Source organism: Cheilinus undulatus, linkage group 23, assembly GCF_018320785.1.
Source record: "Cheilinus undulatus linkage group 23, ASM1832078v1, whole genome shotgun sequence".
NCBI lineage: Eukaryota > Metazoa > Chordata > Actinopteri > Labriformes > Labridae > Cheilinus > Cheilinus undulatus.
In genome coordinates this window covers 28,431,542-28,456,553 of record NC_054887.1, presented here as the reverse complement: position 1 = coordinate 28,456,553, position 25,012 = coordinate 28,431,542, and the positions used below count along the sequence as shown (strand labels likewise).

Genomic DNA, 25,012 nt, shown 5'->3' with positions numbered 1-25,012 from the left:
AGGGAAGGAAGATGTAGTGGTTTTAAGAGTATCCTTTGGCTTTAGATGTCTGCAGCTGTTAAATCCATCCCCCAAACAATTAATATTGAAATTGTTTTAGAATGACTTCACATTTGATCTGTTTTACACAAATTTACTGTCATTATTATTAGATATTTAAAAATAGGTTTAAGGTTGGTAGAAGTGCTGCCAAAAGAGGCGATAAGGGGTTAGAGAGTAGCAAAAATGGGTGATAAGTGTCAAAATGGGTTGTGGATTGGCGCAAAGGGGAAAAAAATTGGCAGAAAAAGTGTTGAAAAGAGGTTAAAATGTGGCAAAAATTGGTAAAAGATGAAAAAAGGAGCAAAAGGTATCAAAGATTGGTTACACATGACAAAAAATAGTGCAACAAAAGTAATGAAAAGGGGTGAAAAAGTGGCAAAGATAGAAGAAAAGTGGCAAAAATAGATTAAAAAAAAAGTGGCACAAAGGGGATAAAACATGCAGGAAAAGGGGTTAAAACTGGTTTAAGAATGGCAAAAAAATGAGTTAAAGAGGCAAGAAGTATCAAACGTGGGTTAAAAGTGGCAAAAATTGCTTTTAAAGTTGGAAAAATTGTTGAAAACTGTAATGAAAAGGGGTTTAACAGTAGCAAAAATTGAAGAAAAGTGGCAAAACGGTGAAGAGTGGCACAAAGGGGATAAAATATGCATAAAACGTGGTTCAAAAGGGGTTAAAGAATGGCAAAAAAAGCAAAAAGTATCAACAAAGGGTTAAAAGTGTCAGAAAAGGGTTAATATTGGTGTTAAATCACAACTGTGGAAGGCTCCATTCTCTGGGATTTTCAGGGGCCAAGCCACCTCTGTTGTCAGGCCCGTCTCCTTGTGGCCTGCTGCATTATAGAGAATAGGGATAGATCTCACTGTAATGATGAAAATATAACTACTACTACAATAATATTTCAATCAGACCAAAATACATCTTTGATTTTTGTTTATTTGAAAGTCTGGTCCTCAGAGTTTCTGTCAAGAATAAGTCTGGCACTTGTGCAAAGGTACTTGATGACCCCTCAGGCCAGAGGCAATCTGTCCTGGTGACTCTTGTGAAAGGTCAAAGGTCATTAGCCTAAATGTTCACGGCCTTCTTTTAAATGTGATAACTTTAAGAACACTTTGAGAGGTTTTCCTTAAACTTTGTACAAATGTCCACTCTGACTCAAGGATGAGCTGGCTAGATTATGGAGGTTCAAATTCAAGTCCTTTCCCTGGGCCTGATCTAGCTCACAGCATACTGGATGCCCAGAATCCACTGGGTTGAACCAGACACCTGGAGAGATGGGGCATGGGCCTGGGGCGATGGTCTTCAAGAGGCCAGGACCAAGGTTGGCGTGGGAAAGGGGTGAATGGGCATATGCTCCCATACCAGTGATGGCTGTACTTCCAGAACTTTGTCCCATCTCCACACAGGATCTCTACAGCGCAGACAGTTACCACTGCGTTCTTGACATGCTTTATCTGATGCAAGTCTTGCTTTTATTTTGACTTGTTTTTTATAGTTCTAAGACTTGCATCTTTTTAACTGAGAATGTAGCTTGTGCTTGGATTTTCTCAAATCAGTTCAATATGCTTCCACACATTATCAATTGCCGAGTATATTGGCCCCTATAACAAATATGTTGCTGTTTGTTATACAGAGAAACGCTTCAACCTTGTATTAAGTAAAGAATTTTGGTATGAAATCCTATGTTTTTCATATGGTCAGGTTTCCTGGCTCATAAATGCATGTCAGACGTTTGTGACAAAACAAACGGCTTGAAATCGGTTCAACTTTCAGTGAGTTATGATCATTTTGATTGTGGATAAACCTCCTGCCGTAATTGACTTACAGTCATATTCAGGCTCGGCTCCACTTTTTGCATATGGCGCCCGTGTGACGCATCTGAAAAGCCTGAAGGCGGCGTCTATGGTATTGTCCAATCAGGTATCAGCAGGCTTTGGCGTACACAGAAAAACACTCCGTGTTGACAACAGCAAACAGGCGGAACCGTCGCACATATCGACGATACGGTAATAATTTATTGGTCTATGCACAAAGATATCTGCATGAAACTATATTTAAACGTGTTATAAGACAAATATTTGACGCAGGGCCAAAAATATACGTGTCATCTTAAATTCAAATGTAAGAAAAACTCATTAAGATAAGTTTCTTTCTGGGCTCAAACTGCTGAAGTAAGCTCTAGTAAAGCATCTGTAATGTACAGTCCACTGTTTACCGTCAGGTGAACGGAGCTACTCCAAGTTAACACCATATGGATAAATGGAAAAACTGGCTTCTAAAGATAATCACAGAATTCACGGAAACTACAGAAAATTTCAGCTTTGTCCCCAAAGGTAAAAAGTTCTATAGGCGGCGGGTTATGAATGAATATAACCGGAGCGAATGTCCCGCTAGAAATTAACATTTTGACAAAATGTTACCAATATTTTAACTTTACTTATAATCCCTTATTAAATAGCAGAAAACTCACAAGTCACTGATGCAAAAGGGAAGTTATTTGGTGACATTATTTATTTTAGGCCCTATAACTTAACAGATATGTAAATTAATTCCAGGTAAAAGGACTGGTAACTTACAGTAGAAAAGTAGTGATAGTACACCATATAAAATGTGACAAGTCCTGCATGCAAAACGTCGTTTATATAATATATGGCTCATCAATGAGTAGAGTTACACTGCCTATATGAAGAATTTTTTTACCCTTTTATTGATTTTTATAAATCAATCATGGTCAATATGATTTGGCATATTTGTGTTGTTGCCCAATTTCGCCACTATTAACCCATTTTTACCACTTTTATCCTTTTTCTCATCTTTTTTGCCACTATTACTCCAATTTGGCCTCTTTTTTGCCCTTTTAAACAATTTTTTTCCACTTTGAACCCAAATTTATCAACTGCCAACCTATTTTTGTCACCGTTTTCTCCCCATTTTAACCCATTTTTTACAAATAACAATTAACAGTGGCAAAAATGGCCAGAAAAAAGTGTTTAAATGGGTTTAAAAGTGGTAAAAATAAATGTTTTCAATTTCAGAATCTAGTAATAGTTTGCCACATTTTTCCAGATCAAAATTAGGAAAATATTAGCCCACATGCATTGCCACTCTCCCTGATCTAACCGGATCTAGGCAGGTTTACACATTTGCCATATTGCTTTTTTTTTTTTTTTTTTTTTTTTTTTTTGTTGATGGATTTAACTGAACTCTGGGGGATGCTCAGCGCCTTGGATTTTTTTTTATCCATCCCCTGATTTATATGTTTCACCAACCTTTTCTCTTAATTGCTTGAGGTGTTCTTTTGTCTTCATGGTGTAATGGTAGCCAGGAATACTGATTAACCAGTGACTGTATCTTCCAGACACAGGTGATCCTCATTTCACTAATTGTGAGTCTATTAGCAGCAATTAACAGGACCTCTGTTGGTTTAGTTCAGTTACTTTAAACGGTGTGAATATTTATGCAATCACTTATTTTACATTACACATTTTTTTTAATTGACATTACTAAACATAAAAACAAAAAGTAAGGCAATTTGGGTTTGGTACATTATTTCTTTGTTGTAAAAATGCTTCTCGGTAATAAATCTTATACCGTTGGAAAGCCTCTTTATTACCCTTTTAAATGATGCCACATTTGTAAGGATCATGCATTGGTGGGATGAGCAGCAGAGCTGAGTATGTGGTTTGCGCCCATGAAAAATGTGCCAAATCTTCCCTGCCAATGCAAAACAGCTTATTTTGCTGTTGCTATTGACTCTTGTTTTGAGCTTCTGGTATCCCCAGGTGCTGCCAATCAGGTGCCTGATTGGCAGCACCTGTGAGCATGGGCCCTGCTACAGTGGTCAGTAGATGTCTGCTTCAAGAATCGGCATGCCATGTTTGACTGATCTTGATAGGGGGCGTTGGTTGGGCAACTTCAAGCTGGTGTTTCGCAAAACCAAGCTGCGGCATTGTTTGGAGTGAACCCTTGTACCATCTCCAAACTGAAGGCCAAGCTCCATATAACGGGGGATGTCAGAGACAGGCCGTGAAGTGGGCGTCCCAAGAAGACAACACCCCAAGAATACAGTTTTTTTCACCCTGTCAGCAAGAACTCTATCCTCCAAGATGACAACACTCACCCCCACAGAGCGGGGTTTATCAGAGACTACCTCCAGAATCTGGGAGTGGAGAGGATGGAATGTCCTGCCAGCAGTCCTGACCTCAACCCCATTGAACACTTGTGGAATCAGCTTGGGCGTGCTGTTGGTGCCAGAGTGACCAACACAACCACGTTGGCTGACTTGCGACAGATGCTGGTTGAAGAATGGGATGCCATCCCACAGCAGTGTGTGACCAGGCTGGTGACCAGCATGAGGAGGAGGAGCCAAGCTGTTGTGGCTGTGTATGGTTCTTCCACACACTGCTGAGGCTCCTGTTTGTTAAATAAATATTGTTAAATTGTCAATATGTCTTGTTTCTTCAAACTTTAATAATACAAATCCAACAACCACCAAACAAGAGTCAATGGTACATTTTTCATGGGTGCAACCCACATACTCAGCTCTGCTGCTCATCCCACAAATGCATGATCCTTACAAATATGGCATCATTTAAAGGATAATAAAGAGGCTTTCCAACGGTATAAGATTTATTACCAAGAAGCATTTTTACAACAAAGAAATAATGTACCAAACCAAAATTGCCTTACTTTTTGTTTTAAGTTTATATAGGAATCTGTTTTTACTTTGACATTAAAAGGTTTTTGGTATTTTTTTGGCAAAAAAGCCTATTAATATTGACCATGATTGATTTATAAAATAAATCAAAGAGATACTTTTATAGGCACTGTATGTAGAAAAAGATTTGTATATCATTGGATTTAGTTTATTTATATTTTACACAATGTCCCAACTTTTTGGGAATTGGAATATATTACATTTTTGTGTCACTGATTTCAGTTGTCCATATTGTGTCATTTTTAAATGCAGTGTGAGTCATCACATGCCTAGTATTTTATTTTCCTTTCCTCCCTAATGCTCATATTTACATTTCTTTATACAGGAGTCCATAACGCCATCATGTCCCAGCCCACTACTCCAGTCCTCTCTGTTCATCCGACCCGGGCTCTGGTTGATGAGACGTTCAAGGTGGTGGTGGAGAATCTGCCGCCAGCGTATCCAGTCACTCTTTGCTCCCTCCACTTCTCTGAGGACAAGGACGACTGGGAGGCTTATGGACACTACATGAGTGATCACAGAGGAACAGTTAATGGTGGGTTTTTAAATTATGCCTAAAATTCCCATGTGCATTCAGGACACATGTCTGTTTTCTTTGTTGGCTGTCTTGTTAACATTCCTCTGCTTTGGTAGTTGCAGAGGATATGAGCTTTGGGGGCACATACATGGGAAAAGAACCCATGGGTTTGTTGTGGAGCATGAATCCAGAGCCAGGCAGCCGCCCAGGTCTCAGGTAATGTGATAAATGCTGTTTAGCTGACCCCCCAGGGGTGCCCGAACCCCAGGTTTGGGAATCACTGACATAACCCAAGTAGAGATGCCCCTTACCCTCAGCCGATACAGATAAATGAACATTAAGTACTAGAGCTGCCCTGTTCCTCTTGTTTCAGTCTATTTGTTTCAGAAACAGGCATAAAACATGAAAAAATTAACAAACTTCAGCTGAAGTAGGTTTGTAATTTCTCTACTAATCTTTACCATCTGTCAGGCTTAGAAAGAAAGAAGTCACCAGCCCCATGTTGGTCCACATCTCAGTCTACAGTGGACACATAAACGAAGGCTTCAGGAAACAGCCTCCTCTGTCCTCTGTGCTCACAGAGAGATGGTACATGGCTCCAGGAGTCCAGAGGATTGAAATCAAAGACAGAGGAGTGCGAGGGACTCTCTTTATACCTTCAGGTAGAGGATCATCTAGAAACCCCCTTTTGCCCAGCTTTTGTTGATGGTTTTAGATGAAGTTATTTCTCATTATCTCAGGTCCTGGACCCTTTCCTGGGTTGTTGGATTTGTGGGGAGGAGGTGGAGGGCTGGTGGAATATCGTGCAGCTTTGCTGGCATCTCATGGTTATGCATGTTTGGCGCTGGAGTATTTTTCCCCCAGTGAGCTGAAGACAGAGGAGCTCCTGTTACAATATTTTGAGGTTTGTGATGTTTTATTTCAGCAGAGTTTTGGTGCAGGTGCAGCAGAATCAAAGGTGTGTTTTAATCCATGATTCACGGGTCTTTAGTCCTGGATGATTGAAAGAAGCAGACTGTGGCTTTGTCTCTCTCAAAGCAGCATCACTTCAATCTCTGTTATTGCTGCGATGCTGAAGTTTAATAAAGTATCCAATGATAAACAAGTTCAATTCCTGCCAAGTCTGTCACAATAAAAGTGCCCAGTGCTAATGATCATTGAAGACTTTCATTTTGAGGAGCAACATCAGAAAATGGAGCATCTTTAATATCAAAGACATCTCATAAATGTGAGAGAGACTTAACTTCATTTAACTCATAAAACGAGTTAAATTCAGGGTGAGAAAATAAAACTTAATTGTCATGATATAAATGTGATTGTTTCTCTGGTGGCTTAAAAAAGAGAGATGTAACATAGCAGCATTAGAGACAGATGATCCCTCCAGTCAAATTGAAGCATTCTTATTTTTTTAAATCTGAGAGGAATGTATTTCTGTGGGTGGGCGTGGCTTCAGCTCATTCAACAGACATGCCCACACCATCAAAGAGCAGATTTTTCTGTCTCATTTTTCATGATTTTGAAGCCTAATTTTATAAACTTACAGATGTTTTTCATGACTGAAATTTGGCCTGGTGGTTCATAACACACTGGTCTATCATACAACAAACCTAAAATAGAAATTTGTTATCACTGTACAAGGACTTAAACTACATAAAAATTTTTCTTTTAAGATAACATAAAACATGCTATTTAGACTGAAAGGTCGCATATTTTAGACAAGTTTATATTGGTCTCAGAGGTCCCCAAAACATGCCTATGAAGTTTGTTGCTGAAAAAACACTCCAGTATTGGATATTTGTAAGTCTAAAAACCCCTCTGTTTCAGCCCTGCTCAAAAGAGCTGTTTCTGTGGCTTTAAATGTTAATGAGCTGTCTGACTCTGCTCCTGACTCCTCCCCTTCAGGAAATGGATTTGGCTTAATGGATGTGGAGGGCAGAACTTTTTACAAAGTGGGGAGTGCGGGACTAACTCCCCACATGACATCATGAGGGGAAAATCTGATTTTTGGGGGGGATTGTGGACAGACCAGGGGCAATTTTTTGTCAGAAAATCCTGAAAAAGTGATTTTTGCATATGTGACCTTGAAGTTAGTTTCCATGAGTTTCATTCAGCCAGCTAATCCTGTTAAATTTCCTCTTTCCTGAGTTATTGTTTATAAGACACTGTTCCCACTTTAGATCCAGTAGCTACAAAAGCAAAAATTCTACACTCCCTTTCTGTCTTGATTTTCTGTTATCATCTCCTCCACAGACAGCTATTGACATCGTCAAGGACCATCCTCAAGTGATCCCAGATAGAGTTGGATTTTTTGGTCTTTCCCTCGGCACGGTTTTGGTCATTCATATCGCGGCTGGAAGCACAGAAATCAAGGCAAGTCAAAATGAAAAACGGTTTAAGTTGCTTCCTCTCTTTGTGATTAGACCTCTTTAATATACTGAAAAAGGCAGTAACACACTCGTTGGTAGCATTTACTACAAGACAACTGGAAATCAAAAGTGAGCTCTATCTTTTTTCTTGTTTTCCAGCCTCGCTGCTGTGTTTGTGTTAGCGGCCACCACTTATTTCCGAGTGAAACATCTCTTAATCTAAATTTAAAACATGAACAACAGTAAGAATTCTTACTGTTCCTAAAATAGATACAGCGGGCGTTTTTGAACAAAATAAGTGATGTGAAAAATGATGTCTTGTAGACGACAATTGAAGAAACGGTTCGATGAGAACAATTACCAGATATCACGCTACATGCGTCTACCGATCCACAGTGACCCCTCAGAGAAAGACGCTGTAAGTACACGCTGCATGAGAACCATTTCCTAAACCTGATATCTAATCTAAATATGAATTATAAATTTTTGGTTTAGTTCTTTTTAAGAATGACAGGGCCATTCTTCTACATTATCTTGAAATTTTCTCCCAGGTTCAGAAAATAAAGTGTCCCATTCTGTTGGTCACCGGCGATGATGATCAGAACTGTCCTGCTGTTGAGGCTGCTGAGGATGTGAGTCAACACAAGAGAAAGTCTGCACCCACAAGTTTCATACCATGCCAAGAGAAGTCAATGCATTCTGATCGTCTGACTTGAAGTGTTGTGAATTAATTCTTTTGTATTTGTATTTTCCTCTTTTTACCCTCAGATGGCTCAGATGATGCAGGCTGGAGGAAACCTCCACCTGCTCTCCACGCTGACCTACCCCAACACCGGACATCTGATCGAGCCGCCGTATTCGCCTCACTTCAGAGCAACTAACTTCATAGTTCCTATTGTGAAACAGAAAGGTGAAAAACTTAATATTTATTTTTATTTGTATCACAACAACTCACAACAAATGTGATGTGCAGACACCTTTCAAAAAGAGCAGATTTGGACTGTACCCTTTGTTTTATTATTAAAAAAACCTGTTGAAAAGGCATCAGGAATGACTTAGAGGTAGCATATATGAAATGAAAATAGATCGGTCCTAGTATTAAACCTTGTGGAGCTCCATGACTCATTTTGGTGTACAGAGTCCCAACTCTTGCTCATGCCCATTTACATTTTTATTCAATTTTACAAGAGCAAAATATTTTTTTCTGTTGAAAATGTCTTCCTTTACCTTACACCTTATTTTTACGTATGAAGCTATCCATTAAAATCCTCCAGCTTGGTTTATTTAAGGCTGTGTAGCTGAATCTTCCCTCACTAATATAAAATCTTTTGTTCCAGTGATAATGCTGTGGGGAGGACAACCCAAACCTCATTCAGACGCTCAGGAAGACTCCTGGAGGAAGATCTTAGCTTTTCTTCGGTATCATCTCTACAACGACATAATCCCCAAAGCCAGGATGTGAATCATTACAGGACCAGGAAACACAAATAAGTCTGATGACTTGATTTACAACAGTGAAGTGTTGGAATTTTGAAGTATGCCAGTGAAAATTAACTATTTCCTTAGGACCTAACAAAACAAGGACTTAACTAAAATATATGATGAAGTTCCCCTAAGAATTTCTTTTTAGGGGACAAAATAGATAACTGTATGATAAGGTGCTCTCTAGGGTGCCCTGTAAGTGGAAAAAATATGATACAGTCCTTTCGAATGTGACCTATAAGTGGAAAAAATGTGATAAAGTTCCCTATAAGTTGACAAAATATGATAAAGTGCCCTCTATGTGGACAAGATTTAATGACGTGTCCTCTATGGTACCCTCAAAATAAAATATGATAAAGTGCCCTCTGTGGTGTCCTGTAAGTGGACAAAATGCGATTAAGTGCCCTTAAGGAGTCCCTCTAAATTGACGAAACCTTAAACTACCAGTACTTCCGGGGTGCAAACTTAGTGGGCAAAATATGATAAAGTGCCATCTAGATTGCCCCCTATGTGGGCGATATGATCTAGGGCCCCCTTTAATAGACAAAATGTGACAAAGTGACCTCTAGGTTTCCTCTAAGTGGACAATATGTAATAAAGTGCTCGTTAATGTTCTCTCATAGTGGGGGGTGCACAGATAGCCTACTGGTCTAAGGCACCACCCATGCACATGGGCGGCCTGGGTTCGATTCTGGCTGGTATGTCTCTCCCCACACTTGCTCCCGTTTCTGTCTCGATCCACTGTCCTCCTCTATGGAATAAGGGCAAGAAAAGTCCAAAAATAAATCGTAAAAAAATTATGTATATATACAGTTGCAAGAAAAAGTATGTGAACCCTATGGGATTTCTTGGATTTCTGCATAAATTGGTCATAAAATGTGTTCTGATCTTCATTAAGTCACAACAATAGACTAACACAGTCTGCTTAAACTAATACAGCACAAAAAATGATATGTTTTCATGTTTTTATTGAATAAAACATGTAAACATTCACAGTGCAGGGTGGAAAAAGTATGTGAACCCCTAGGCTAATGACTTCTCCAAGAGCTAATTGGAGCCAGGAGTCAGCCAACCTGGAGTCCAATCAATGTGATGAGATTGGACGTGTTGGTTAAAGCTGCCCTGCCCTATAAAAACACACACCAGTTTTGAGTTTGCTGTTCTCAAGAAGCATTGCCTGATGTGAACCATGCCTGACACAAAAGAGCTCTCAGAAGACCTACAATCAAGAATTGTTGACTTGCATGAAGCTGGAAAGGGTTACAAAAGTATCTCTAAAAGTCTTGATGTTCAGTTTAGGTGTCCACGGTAAGACAGACTGTCTACAAATGGAGAAAGTTCAGCACTGTTGCTTCTCTCCCTAGGCGTGGTCGTCCTGTAAAGATGACTGCAAGAGCACAGCGCAGAATGCTCAATGAGGTGAAGAAGAATCCTAGAGTGTCAGAAATCTCTGGCACATGCTAACATTTATGTTGACAAATCTACAATAAGTAAAACATTAAACAAGAATGGAGTTCATGGGAGGACACCACGGAGGAAGCCACTGCTGTCCAAAAAAAACATTGCCGCAAGTTTGCAAAAGAGCACCTGGATGTTCCACAGCACTGCTGGCAAAATATTCTGTGGACAGATGAAACCAAAATTGGTTTGTTTGGAAGGAACACAACACTATGTGTGGAGAAAAAAAACCACAGCACACTAACATCAAAACCTCATCCCAACTGTGAAATAAGGTGGAGGGGCCATCATGGTTTGGGTCTGCTTTGCTGCCTCAGGGACTGGACGGATTGCTGTCATTGATGGAAGAATGAATTCCCAAGTTTGTCAAGACATTTTGCAGGAAGACTTACGATCTGTCTGCCAACTGAAGCTCAACAGAGGATGGGTGATGCAACAGGACAACGACCCAAAGCATAGAAGTAAATCAACAACAGAATGGCTTCAACAGAAAAAATACACCTTCTGGAGTGGCCCAGTCAGAGTCCTGACCTCAACCCGACTGAGATGCTGTGGCATGACCTCAAGAGAGTGATTCATACCAGATATCCCAAGAATATTGCTGAACTGAAACAGATATGTAAAGAGGAATGGTCTAGAATTCCTCCTGACCGTTGTGCAGGTCTGATCTGCAACTACAGGAAACGTTTGGTTGAGGTTATTGCTGCCAGAGGAGGGTCAACCAGGTATTAAATCTAAAGGTTCACATACTTTTTCCACCCTGCACTGTGAATGTTTACATGTTTTGTTCAATAAAAACATGAAAACATATCATTTTTTTGTGCGCTATTAGTTTAAGCAGACTGTGTTAGTCTATTGTTGTGACTTAGATGAAGATCGGAACACATTTCAGGGTTCACATACTTCTTCTTACAACTGTATCTACAGTGCTTTACAAATATATTAGACCACCTGTCATATTTGTCTCAGAGACCATCCAGCATCATGAAGCGCTTTAATGCGGACTCTTTCATTTTCAGTCAGCTCTCCACGTTTTACCATTTTGAACAGGAATGAGGAATTTCCAACTAGTCACCAAAACACACGCTAAAGTTCCCTCTTTGGAGCCAAAACACATGCTAAAGTGTCCTTCTGGTTAGCAAAACACACTTAACTGCCCTCTTCGGTGGAAAAAAACCAACTTAACTGCCCTCTTGGGTGGAAAAAACACACTAAACTGCCCCCGGGTGGAAAAACACATTTAATTGCCCTCTTGGCTGGTTAAAACATGATAAACTGCCCTCTTGGGTGGTAAAAGCGCGTGCTTAAGTGCCCTCCCGGTTGGCAAAACACAACTGCTCTCTTGGGTGGAAAAACACACAGCTCTTGCTGCTGTTGGATGGAGAATATTGATTCCTATGAAGGCATGCAAGCTTTCCAAGAGTCATTAACAAGTTAAGCCCTGTTTATGTTCAATACACTTTGTATGGCCATTAGCCCATATTTTCAGTTTTTAAAAAAATTTTATTTATTTTTTATTTATCTATTTATTTTTTACAAACGGCTGGTGGGCTAATAAACTTTCTAGATTTTATTTTCAGTTTACACTTTAGGTTAGGTCAGTAGATTCATTGTATTTAGTAAATGATGGAATAAATTGATAGCAGAACTAGTTTGGATTATCTGGTGCTAATATGGTGTCCAATGCACTAGACCCCCTAGGGATTTATTTATTTATTTCTGTGTGTTCTGAACAGTCCTGCGTTGAATCTACACAGCTCTTGCTGATCCTAACTACAAACTAACATGAGTAATCTATCTAGTTAGTCTGTTTAAAGGCTATATAATGTGTGTATAGCATATAAACATGTCTAAAGAGCCCTCGAAAACACACGAAACTCAGTGCCCTCTTCAGTGGCGAGAACGCGCTGTATACGCCTTTTTTTTTTCCTTTTCGCCCCTGCCTTGAAAAAGTCTGTGCACGCCACTGTCACACACCCACAGAGACACACTCACACACTCAGCACTGCAGGAGAGGACACAGAGCTGCACACATGCAATAAAACAGAAATACAGAACCATGACCCAGGGTCATTACACCCTCTTTATTGACAAAATGTGATTATCTCCTCACAAGCTTAAGCTTCCTGCTCCAAATGAAGCACACTTTTTACAAGGTTTTTCTTTTTCTCCATCACATTGATGTTTTTATGATAAATATAACCAAAGCAATGAATAGACAGCTACCATATACTGAATAAACTAAACTACCAAAGTTACTTATTCATTTGTAGTTATTTATTCTGTGGTAACAGGTTCTTCTGTCATCATAAGTTGGGTTTGCTCAGCCTCCCTCTCTCTGTCACTCTCCTGAGGGACGCTCACAAACAAACTGATTGCACGCTGACTTTCTGATCAGGACTTGAATATCAACTTCTGCTTCTGTTCTGTAAGTGAAATCTCCTCACAAATTCAGCTGCTTTGAAATAACCTTTTTTGTTTTAATAAAAATACACAATTAAAGCAGACAGCTTATAAAGTCATAATTAATGTTCGGATTTAAAAACATATCTATCACATGTTGTAAATGGAAATATTAATTTATGAATGCAACAAGTCATTAACCTCAGTGATCATATTTGTGATTCATTCCTTGTTGACTACTTATTTGAACTAAACTTACTATTTCACTTGTTTTTACCTTGGGTTAGGTTATAAAATTGAAAAGACTGTATTTATTATCAAAATCCCTTTAAGTGGGGCCATACTGGTGGATAAAAACATAAAAAAACGCACTCTAGGAACTCCTCCAACTGAAGAAAATATGAAGAAGTTTCCATCACTTTACTCTTTAACTGGACAAAGTGTAAAAAAGCTCTCTCTAGGATATCCAAAGCTCCCCTTTGGATGAGTTCTTAGTTGACATTATGGGAAAAGTGGCTCTAAGGTTTCATTTTAAGTGGCAAACCTGATAGAGCAGGGGTGTCAAACTCAATCACAGCAGGGGCCAGATTCTGGATTCAGGACTAACCTGAGGGCCTAACAGGGTCACCTTTTTAACCAGAAATTGTCAACCTTGCTTCACCGGTAATAAAATACAGAAGAAAAAAAAAACTTAGCACTGATGATAAACGATTTTGACACTTAAAAAGTTAAAGAGACAAGTTTAAAGGCTCAATCTGAGAAAAGTACATTTACTAATTCAAAAGGTCAATGCATGAAATTGAGATTGAAAAATAATGTTTTTAAAGGCAAATATATTAGAAAGAAAGTCAAAATTATGAGTTTTAAAGTCAAAATATGAAATAAGAATTGTAATCATCAAATAAAAGTCAAAAGGATTCAAAAATTTTCAATCGTGAGTCTAAAAGGTCAAACTATGGGATTATGAAGTCAAAGTTTGGAGTTAAAAATATGAGGAGAAATAAAAAATAACTGGTTAAAAGGTCAAAATATCACTTAAAATTAAAATTATGAATCTTAAAGCTCAAAATATTATATGAGAAGTCAAAATTATGAGTTGAAATGATCAACGTATGAAATTAAAAGTCAGAATCCTAAGTCTGAGTGCAAATTGTAAGATGTTAAATTGAAAATGTGAATTAAAACACAAATTATTTCTTTTCCCACATCTCTGACTTCATATCTAAATATTTTTACTCCTTTTCAGATTTTGTGACTTAACAAGGATATCTTGAATCATCAAGGATATGTTTACATTTTTATACTTGAGGAAATCTGCAGACCTCGTAGTGATGGGCCAGTTATAACAGAAATATGAGATCATCTTGCGGGCCGGATTTAACTGTTCCACAGGCCAGAAATTTCACCACTGGACTTGTTGGACAGGTGGCATCCTATCACAATACCACGCTATAATTCACTGAGCTCCTGAGAGCGACCCATTCTTTCATAAATGTTTGTAGAAACAGTCTGCATGCCTAGGTGCTTGATTTTATACACCTGTGGCCATGGAAGTGATTGGAACACCTGATTTCAATTATTTGGGTGGGTGAGTGAATACTTTTGACAATAAAGTGTATGTTCATATTTTGAAGTTTTTACGCACACACCCCCTATTTTCTGAATTCACCCTCAACTATCACCCATCAATAATCAACATAAATTTCATGGGCTCAGCAGCTTCATAGATAGATAGATAGATAGATAGATCACTTGTGCTGCAGGTTTGCTCTTGTAAACTTGAGAGGAACATACAGTTGCAAGAAGTATGTGAACCCTTTGGGATTTCTTGGATTTCTGCATAAATTGGTCATAAAATGTGTTCTGATCTTCATCTAAGTCGCAACAATAGATAAACACAGCCTGCTTAAATTAATACTGCACAAAAAATGATATGTTTTCATGTTTTTATTGAAAAAAACATGTAAACATTCACAGTGCAGGGTGGAAAAAGTATGTGAACCTTTAGATTTAATACCTGGTTGACCGTCCTTTGGCAGCAATAACCTCAACCAAATGTTTCCTGTAGTTGCAGATCAGACCTGCACAACGGTCAGGAGGAATTTTGGACCATTCCTCTTTACAAAACTGTTTCAGTTCAGCAATATTCTTGGGGTGTCTGGTGTGAATCGCTCTCTTGAGGTCATGCCACAGCATCTCAGTAGGGTTGAGGTCAGGACTCTGACCGGGCCACTCCAGAAGGTGTATTTTCTTCTGTTGAAGCCATTCTGTTGTTGATTTACTTCGGTGCTTTGGGTCGTTGTCCTGTTGCATCACCCATCCTCTGTTGAGCTTCAGTTGGTGGACAGATGGTCTTAAGTTTTCCTGCAAAATGTCTTGACAAACTTGGGAATTCATTTCTCTGTCAATGACAGCAATATTTCACAGTTGGGATGAGGTTTTGATGTTGGTGTGCTGTGCCTTTTTTTCGGCACACATAGCATTGTGTTCCTTCCAAACAAACCAATTTTGGTTTCATCTGTCCACAAATTATTTTGCCAGTAGTGCTGTGGAACATCCAGGTGCTCTTTTGCAAACTTCAAACATGCAGCAATGTTTTTTTTGGACAGCAGTGGCTTCCTCCGTGGTGTCCTCCCATGAACTCCATTCTTGTTGTTTAATGTTTTACTTATTGTAGATTTGTCAACACAAATGTTAGCATGTGCCAGAGATTTCTGACACTCTAGGATTCTTCTTCACCTCATTGAGCATTCTGCGCGGTGCTCTTGCAGTTATCTTTACAGGACGACCACGCCTGGGGAGAGTAGCAACAGTGCTGAACTTTCTCCATTTGTAGACAGTCTGTCTTACCGTGGACACCTAAACTGAACATCAAGACTTTTAGAGATACTTTTGTAACCCTTTCCAGCTTCATGCAAGTCAATTTTTGATCGTAGGTCTTCTGGGAGCTCTTTTGTGTCAGGCATGGTTCACATCAGGCAATGCCTCTTGAGAACAGCAAACTCAAAACTGGTGTGTGTTTTTATAGGGCAGGGCAGCTTTAACTGACACATCCAATCTCATCACATTGATTGGACTCCAGGTTGGCTGACTCCTGGCTTCAGGAGTCATTAGCCTAGGGGTTAATATACTTTTTCCATCCTGTACTGTGAATGTTTACATGTTTTGTTCAATAAAAACATGAAAACATATCATTTTTTGTTCGCTATTAGTTTAAGCAGACTGTGTTAGTCTATTGTTGTGACTTAGATGAAGATCAGAGCACATTTTATGACCAATTTATGCAGAAATCCAAGAAATCCCAAAGGGTTCACATACTTTCTCTTGCAACTGTACATCCAACTGAGTGAGTCCTTTGAAAAACTTGTTTTAGATCTTTTATCTGGACTGGTTCAAAACTGGTCCAGTATTTCAATGCCTCTAAGTGTTAAGAATTTATTTATTAAGGTATAACATCCCTAGCACTGCCTCTACTATCAAAATGATATACTCCATTTTATTCATTATACAATTTTTCATCAGTGTATTTTTAACAAGGTACTGTTATTGCATTATTATGAATGTCATGTACCCTTCTAACTTTTGTTAGTAACTTCCTTTCCTTGTTCTTCCGTTCACATTTCTTTATACAGGAGTCCATAACACCATCATGTCCCAGCCTTCTACTCCAGTCCTCTCTGTTCACCCGATCCGGGCTCTGGTTGATGAGACGTTCAGGGTGGTGGTGGAGAATCTGCCGCCAGTGTCTCCAGTCACTCTTCACTCCCTCCACTTCTCTGAGGACAAGGACTGCTGGGAGGCTTATGGACACTACATGAGTGATTCCAGAGGAACAGTTAATGGTGGGTTTTCATCCTTTCCCTTAAATCGTCTTGATGCTTAAGGTCCACCATGTGCAGAGAGGACAGGGTTTTTGAGATTCCTCTGCTTTTATAGTTTCAGAGGATCTGAGTTTTGGGGGCACGTACACGGGACAAGAACCCATGGGTTTGTTGTGGAGCATGCAGACTCAGTCAGGCAGCCGCCCAGGCCTCAGGTAGCGTGATAAAGGTTTCAAGCTGCAGAATCAGGCTGATCAGTCAAAAACAATGCTATAATAACTGCCTTATTTACCCCTTTTTGCACAAGGCATGACCTTTAACTCTTCTTGGCTTTATTTGTTTAAGCAGAAATATTTTTATTATCATTTGAATGACTGCCCTGACTACCTGGGGCTACATTAGGGGTTTTCATGTGTTAGTTGCCTACTTGGAAATCTCAGAGTAAAATGTCTGTTACAAAATCCCAAAGCCAAAACTGATACCTTTAAAAACAAGTTTACCGACGTACCACGTATGCATTTCAGGCTGAGAAAGATGGACGTCACCAGCCCCATGTTGGTCCACATCTTGGTCTACAGCGGACACATAAAAAAAGGCTTCAGGAAGCAGCCTCCTCTGGCCTCCGTGCTCACAGAGAGATGGTACATGGCTCCAGGAGTCCAGAGGATTGAAATCAAAGAGAGAGGAGTGAGAGGGACTCTCTTTATACCTTCAGGTAGAGGATCATCTAGAAACCCCCTTCACCTAGCTTTCTGTTTTGTTGCTGAATTGAGTTAATAATCAGTTTCTCACTATCTCAGGTCCTGGACCCTTCCCTGGGTTGTTGGATGTGTGGGGAGGAGGTGGAAGGGTGTTGGAGTACCGTTCGGCCTTGCTTGCATCTCATGGTTATGTCTCTTTGGCGCTGGACTATTATCCCACCCTTATGCTGAAGACAGCAGATCTACAGTTACAATATTTTGAGGTTTGTGATGATTTATTTCCTCTATAGGTTTTCAAATTCAGTGTGACTTTTGGACTTTGTTTGCCACCCACATATCTCCAACTGTATGCATCATTAGGTTTCTAAATCTCAACCACCCTGGTGTCGAAAAAGACTTTATCCAGTGCAGAACAGTTGTGGAGTCTGACCACAACATGACACTCGGTGAGCCCTGATTTGAGAATTCGAGTCTACTGAGCACCTATCAATGACCTCATTTTTGCAAAAGAGATGGACACCATGTTGCTCTTATCCTCCATCCATTGGTTGGTTACAAATTCATATGCATGCTCCAAAGAGTTGCAGAATATGTGAAGGTCAGAGGTCAGGTTTATAGGATTGGTGTCTGCAGGGACATAGCCAAGGCTGCCCACAGAATTTGATGGGCCCTTGAAAAGTGTGGGCCCTCCAAGTTGTGATTAATTAATGATATCAGTGTATGTGTGTTAGATGTGTAGAACTGATGCTAGTGTCCTGGCTAACAGTTAGCTCATTTTGGAGTTGAAAAGTGTGTCAAGCCAAGACTGTGAGTGCCAGCCCCAATCTGGGTTAGGGTTAAGCCTGGATCTGTTGAAGGTGTGATTATGAGTCATACAAGGGGTAGGTAGAAGGACGAGGGAGGGCACTAGTCAAGTCCAGTGGTGTAAAGTGTTCGCCCCAGTCAGGGCACTTAACCCTAGCTCTCTGTCCCCCACCCTCTTGTTAAGCCTGAGTCTGTTGAGGGTGTAATTTTGAGTCATGGTAGAGTAGGTTGAAGGGGGAGGAAGAGTGTCAGTCTAGTGTGGCAGGAGTGAGTGCTAGCCCCAGTCAGGGCACCCCACCCTAGCTCTCTGTCCCCCACCCTCTTACTAAGCCTAGGTCTGTAGAAAGAGGCAAAGCTGTTTGGCCATGTGATAGGGTAGTTTGGTGGGCAGTGAGAGCTGGCATGAAGGGGATTGGCTCTTGGACATCGAGGATCACCGTTCATCTCTCTGGAAGTGTCCTGGGACTAATTGGACGAAACACAGACAACCCTGGTGAAATGTTGGCTCTTTGCTTCCCATCTGTTGGCAGTGTTGACTTGTGGAAGCAAAGAGTAAGAATTTAACTGGGTTTTGTATCTGCTTCACTGAGTGCTTATCCTTTACTTGTAGAGCACAACTATCTTGTGTGTGCTTCTTTGTAATTATTTATTCTCTGAGAACAGTACCCTCTGTGATCAATCAATAAGTGCACAGAGTGTGCCTGCTCTGCCTCTCTCTCTCCTGTTCAATGAGAAACGCATACTACACACACACACTACACACACACACTCTATTGCTAGGCTGTTTTTCCTGCACTCATTGCAGCGGGACTTGAACATCAACTTCTGCTGTTGTTCCCTTAGATAATAAATAATTCTATGTAGTTACTGCAGTGTTCTGAGTCTGGAAGCTTTCTAACATTAAACCTCAGACTGTCGGTTTGAAATCAGATCGGGGTGAAAATTAAAAATGTGGTCTTGTGTTTTCAGTAAGATGAGCTGATTTTATTTAGTTATGTTTTAAGGAAAAAAACAGATAAAGCAGATAGCTAATAAAGTGGAATTCTGGTTATGATCAAACATGAATACAGTGTTGAGTTATAAAACATGTGTGACATTAAAATTATTAACTTGATTATTGCAACAAGCCATACACCTCAAAGATCATATTTGTGATTCAGGTCAAAGGTTTCCTAGTTGACAGGCACATGGGTCTGTAGTGTCAGTATTTCATAAAGTATTACAGCTGATTAGAACTCACACAGCTATTTCACATGTATGCATTTAAAGCACACTCTAGGGTCCCCTCCAACTCGACACAATGTGATAAAGGTCCCATCAGCATGCTATACAACTGGGAAAAATGTGAAAAGACTCCCTCTAGGGTACCTTATAAGTGGACAAAATGTGATAAAATGGCCTCAAGGGACTTTAAGCAGACCAAATGTGGCAAAGTTCCCCTCTAAGTGGACAAAATGAGAAATGTGCATAAGGGAGTCCCTCTATGTGGACAAAACATAATAAAGTGCACGTAAGGATTCTGTCTTAATGGACAAAATATTATAAAGTGTTCCTAATTACTCTAGGGTGCCCTCTTGATAGACTTGATAGACATGATTAAGTGCCTTCTTAGTGGATAAATGATGATAAAGTGCTCCTAATGCTCTAGGGTGCCATCTTAGCAGACAGAATATGAAAATTTGCTGCTAAGATTCCCTCTAAGAGGATAAAATGCCCTCTTGGGCTTTTTCTGAATGCACAAAATTTGGTAAAGTGCCCTCTAGGGTGCTCTGTCAGTGGACAAAATGCAATAAAGTGTCCCTAAAAATTCCTTCTTAGTGGAAAAATTATGGTGAAGTGCTCCTAAGATTCCCTCCAAGGGGACAAAATGGCATAAAGTACCCTCGAGGGTGTGCTTTCAATAGACAAAATGTAATAACTTGCCTTTAAGGGTGCCTTCTAAGTGAACAAAATGTGATGAATTGCAGCTCAGATTCCCTATAAGTGGACAAAATTAGATAAAGTGCTCTCTAAGGTGTTCTCTGAGTGGAATAAAAATGTGGGAAAGTGCCCTTTAGGGAGCATTTTAAATCGACAAAATGCAATAAAGTGCCGTATAAGTTGACAAAATGCGGTTAGGTGCCCTCAGAAATGTTCTTTAAGTGGACTTAATTTAGTAAAGTGCCCTCCAGGGTGCCCATGCAATAAAGTGTCCCTAAAAATTCCCTCTTCATGGACAAAATGTAATCAAGTACTCCTAAATACTGAAGGGTGCCCTCTTAATCAACAGAATATGATAAATTGCTGCTAATGGGATAAAGTGCCCTCCAGGGGGTCCTGTCAGTGGACAAAATGCAATAAAGCGTCTCTAAGGATTCCCTCTTAGTGGACAAAATATGATTAAGTACTCCTAAGATTCCTTTAAGTGGACAAGATGGGATAAAGTTCGCTTTAAGTTGTTCTCTGGGTAGAATGAAAATATGGGAAGGTGCCTTTTAGGGAGCACTTTAAATAGACGAAAGGCTTCTATAGGGCCTTAGTTCCCAACCTGGGGTCTGGGACTCCCTTGGGGGGAACTTAACTCATGATTAAACATGTAAATGTTAATAACATCTGTGTTTTTGGCTATTTTTTTCAGCTCTATCACTCAATAGTTTTATGCTATCTTCAACCTCCTTTTTTGATTTCCTCTTCTCGTCTTCTCCACAGACGGCCTTTGATATCATCAAGGACCATCCTCAAGTGATCCCGGATGACGTCGGAATTTTTGGAAATTCCCTTGGCACAGTTTTGGCCCTTCATATTGCAGCTGAAAGCACAAAAGCCAAGGTGACTTACTCTGTCATGTAGGAGGGCTGATAGCTGGCAGGTTTGAGATCTGCCTTTATTTACTTATTGACCCTCTGAAATACTAAAGAATGCAGTAAAACGAGCTTATACAGCTTATAGTGCGGGACAAACGAAGATCAAAAGTGTGAGCTGTGTCCTTTTCTTGTTTTCAAGCCTCGCTGCTGTGTTGGTGTCAACGGCCACCACTTACATTCAGCTGGAACGACTCTCAACCAAGTTCTGCAGTTTGAAAAAGAGTTAGAATTTTCATCTTTTAAAGAGAGTAAATAAAAACTGTATTTTTGAACAAGGTAAGCAATGTGCAAAATTATGTCTTGCAGAAGGCGATCAATGCTGCGTTTTGATGAGAACAACTGCCAGATATCACGATTCATGCGGTTACCGATTCCCAGCGACCCCTCAGAGAAAATGGCGGTAAGAACTCGCTGAACATGCAGCATTTAGGAAACAGAACAGTCGTCCAGATTTGCTTTTAGGAACATGATGCATGAGGTTGATGGTTGGTTGTATGAATGCCCACGCTGACTCACAGATGAATGGTGTAGATTTTGAAGGTCAAAGGTCAAGGTCATTTGGTCTCATGGTCATGTGCTATCTAATATCTAATGTCTAATATCTTGAAAACACTTCAAAGGTTTGACAGGTTAGGGCAAAGATAGGGGAAAATACAGACTTTTCAAATCACTTTACAGGGACTTTAATGAGCATGTCTGTGCTGTTATGTTGAATAATTAGCATTAGCATGTGGCTAGTGTCTCAGCATCTTCCACACATCAGCCAAAGGTGTTATCAAGCATAGAAGTAACACAAGATAGCTCTAATTATCACACATGAATATCACGACATATCAGTACTCATTCTTTCATTCACACATGGAGAACTTCTGATGGATAAGGGGGAGAGCTTTCTGGGGCCAAAGGAGGTCTGCAACCTCATTATAATAATGATATTTTATTTCTAACCAAACTAAAAGCAGTGTCAGAATTTATAGCAAGGCCATAATATACACAGATGTCACAGTGCTGGAAAAAGCTGAGAAAAGTTGAACAGCTTAATTGGAAAACAATTACATAGCTGTGAAAATATTGCAAAAATAGATTAAAATTTGCAAAGAAAAAATGGCATGGGTGGAAAGTGGCAAAAATAGAAAGCAGCAAAAATTGGTAATAATTAGAAAAATGGACAGAAAGTGCAAAGATAGTGGCAAAAATTTAATAAAGGTGCCAAAAGCCAATGGCAAAATATGTTTAAAGTTGCAAAATAGTGTCAAAAGTGATAAAATAAAATAGCAAAATGGGATAAAAATGCAAAAAGGAAGTGGAAAAAGTGTAAAAAATGGGTGAAAAGCAGCAAAATTGGTGAATGATGCCTGAAAGAATTGGCAAAAATGGGCAGAAACCAGCAAAAATCGGAAAAATGTGTGTAAATGGGATGAAATTGCCAAAAGAAAGTAGCAAAAAAGTGGCAATACTAGGCAAAAAATTGCATAAAAGTGGAAAAAAATGAACAAAAATGGGTGAAAAGTGGCAAAAATGGACAGAAACCAGCACAAATGGGCAAAAAGTACAAAAATGGAATACAACTGCCAAAAGGAAGTCACAAGGAAGGAGCAAAAATGGGTAGAAGGCACATAAAGATCTGCTAAGAATGCCAAAAAGAAGTGACAAAAATGGATGAAAAGTGGCAAAGAAAATAATGAAAGGCAGCAATAATTTATGGGTGAAAAGTGGCAAAATTGGACAGAATGCAAAAAAAAGGGTAAAATGTGGTACAAATGGACAAAAAGTTAAATCGGTTAAAAGGCAGCAAAATTGACTAAAGGGGCCAAAATCATGTGGCAAAATGTGATAAATGTTGTAAAATTGTTGCAAAAATGGACAAAAAATGGCAAAATGGGAAAAAAGTGCTAAAATAAAGTGGGAAGTGGCTAAAAATGGTGAAAAGAAGCAAAAATGGTGGAAATACCCAAAAGAAGTGACAAAAATGGCTGAAATGTTGCAAAATGGTCAAAAAGCAGTAAATTTGAATAAGAATGCCACCAAAGAAAGAGGCAAAAGAGAGAAAATTGTGAGATATAGGCAAAAATGGAATAAAGGTGTCAAAAACAAGTGGCAAATTTGTAAGAAGTTGCCAAGTTATGGCATAAAGGGCAACAAACAACCAAATTTAGTCAAAGGTAGCTTAAAGAAGCAGCAAAAATGTAAAGGGGTGAAAAGGGGTTAAAAATCACACAAATAGATAATTCCAACTTCAGAACCCAGTTTGATAAAGTTGTCATGTCCAGAATGAGGTAACTGTTAGCTAGGATGCATCAGAGCATCAGTGCTACTGGTCAAACACACATGAATGCCCATGGCCCAAATTCGACATCACCACGGTGATCATGTGACATCACTACTAACCAGCAGGGGGAGCTCTTTCCAATAACCCTGCTGCACATCATGAAGATGGCAGCAGTCAAACAGTAAAGCACAGAGCAGTGACATTTTTATCTCACCTTTGTGAGCTCATTTAAAGCGAACGTGATTTCTGAGCTTTGTTTTAATTCTGTTGCAAATATGTAAGTGTAAAAATGTTTCCAATTTTTTTGCAGGTCCAAAAAATAAAATGCCCTGTACTGTTGGTGAATGGTGATGATGATCAGCACCTCCCCACAGTGGAGGCTACTGAGGATGTGAGTCAACACAGTCAAATACTAGCAAATAATTTTCACAGCACTGTGTTGATATTTTCCTGTTTTTACCTTCAGATGGCCCAGATGATGCAGACTGGAGGAAACCTCCACCTGCTCTCCACACCGACCTACCCCAACACTGGACATCTGATCGAGCCGCCGTACTCGCCTCACTTCAGAGCGACTAACTTCATAGTTCCTGATACCAAACAGAAAGGTGGAAAACTTTTTACTCATTCTTCTCTTCTTTCTCTGAAATCTAAAATTCACTGTATTACTTTATCTTCTGTAACTTCACATGATCATCCAGCTTGGTTTATTTAAGGCCATGTAGCTGAATCTTCCCTCACTAATATAAAATCTTTTGTTTCAGCAACAATGCTGTGGGGAGGACAACCCAAACCTCATTCAGATGCTCAGGAAGACTCCTGGAAGAAGATCTTAGCTTTTCTACGGCATCATCTCTACTCTGACACTGCCGCCAAAGCCAGGATGTGAAGGATTACAGGACCAGGAAACACAGAAAATGATGATTTAATGTACAACAGTATAAAGGAAATATTAGAAAAAAATTGTTGGCTTCAAAAAAAATGATTACCCTTCAGAAATGACTGTAAATGTGCTTTTTAACTCCAATCATATGCCTCATGAGCTTTTTCATACTGATTGCATTTATGCCAACAGTTTTTTTTTCTACAGGATGTTTAATCATGTTTCTGTATTGATAGAAAAGATGTTTTTAGGGTAGATATAATTCTATTTCATTCATCTTATAAAGTTAAAATCATCTCAATGAAAATGGACTGAGAACCTTGACCTGTGTTAAGAGAGCTTCTACATCAGCAGTGATACTAAAAACAATAATAAAACATTTTACCAACTCCTGTTTGCACTTCTTTAAACGTGATGAATTGAAGGGGATTCCTGAAGACACAGTAAAATGAGTTTTCTTTTAAGATGTGAATTGTGAGTACTAATTTGTAATTTGCATTTGTCCAAAAACACTTGGCAAGTATGCAATAGTATTGAATAAAAATTCTGTCCTCAATTAATAACCAAACTAAGGCTGTTAATGATAAAACGTTTACTTAATTACATTATAATGACACTATTTTTGTGCATGATTAACGCTCTCGCGTTCTGTTTTTTTGACCCTTGACCCGTCCCGTAGTTTGCAAGCTCAGGTATCTAGTGACGTTCG

General features: G+C 39.4%; 2 protein-coding genes across 2 annotated transcripts; both read left to right on the top strand.

Moving 5' to 3' along the window:
• The first annotated feature begins 2,000 nt into the window (after nucleotides 1–2,000).
• Nucleotides 2,001–9,900, top strand: LOC121505613 (bile acid-CoA:amino acid N-acyltransferase-like). The gene is made up of 11 exons (XM_041781071.1): nucleotides 2,001–2,045; nucleotides 5,082–5,291; nucleotides 5,390–5,489; nucleotides 5,745–5,935; nucleotides 6,014–6,177; nucleotides 7,524–7,643; nucleotides 7,799–7,881; nucleotides 7,964–8,057; nucleotides 8,191–8,271; nucleotides 8,408–8,549; nucleotides 8,977–9,900. Exons 2-11 carry the CDS (start codon nucleotides 5,099–5,101, stop codon nucleotides 9,099–9,101), a joined length of 1,293 nt encoding a protein of 430 aa, XP_041637005.1. The 5' UTR covers nucleotides 2,001–2,045; nucleotides 5,082–5,098; the 3' UTR covers nucleotides 9,102–9,900.
• A 2,004-nt stretch (nucleotides 9,901–11,904) lies between these two features.
• Nucleotides 11,905–24,732, top strand: LOC121505517 (peroxisomal succinyl-coenzyme A thioesterase-like). Its single transcript, XM_041780911.1, has 11 exons — nucleotides 11,905–13,007; nucleotides 16,615–16,824; nucleotides 16,919–17,018; nucleotides 17,328–17,518; nucleotides 17,604–17,767; nucleotides 20,997–21,116; nucleotides 21,291–21,373; nucleotides 21,458–21,551; nucleotides 23,731–23,811; nucleotides 23,887–24,028; nucleotides 24,185–24,732. The coding sequence occupies exons 2-11, from the start codon at nucleotides 16,632–16,634 to the stop codon at nucleotides 24,307–24,309; spliced, it is 1,293 nt and encodes a 430-aa protein (XP_041636845.1). The 5' UTR covers nucleotides 11,905–13,007; nucleotides 16,615–16,631; the 3' UTR covers nucleotides 24,310–24,732.
• The last annotated feature ends 280 nt before the right edge of the window (nucleotides 24,733–25,012 follow it).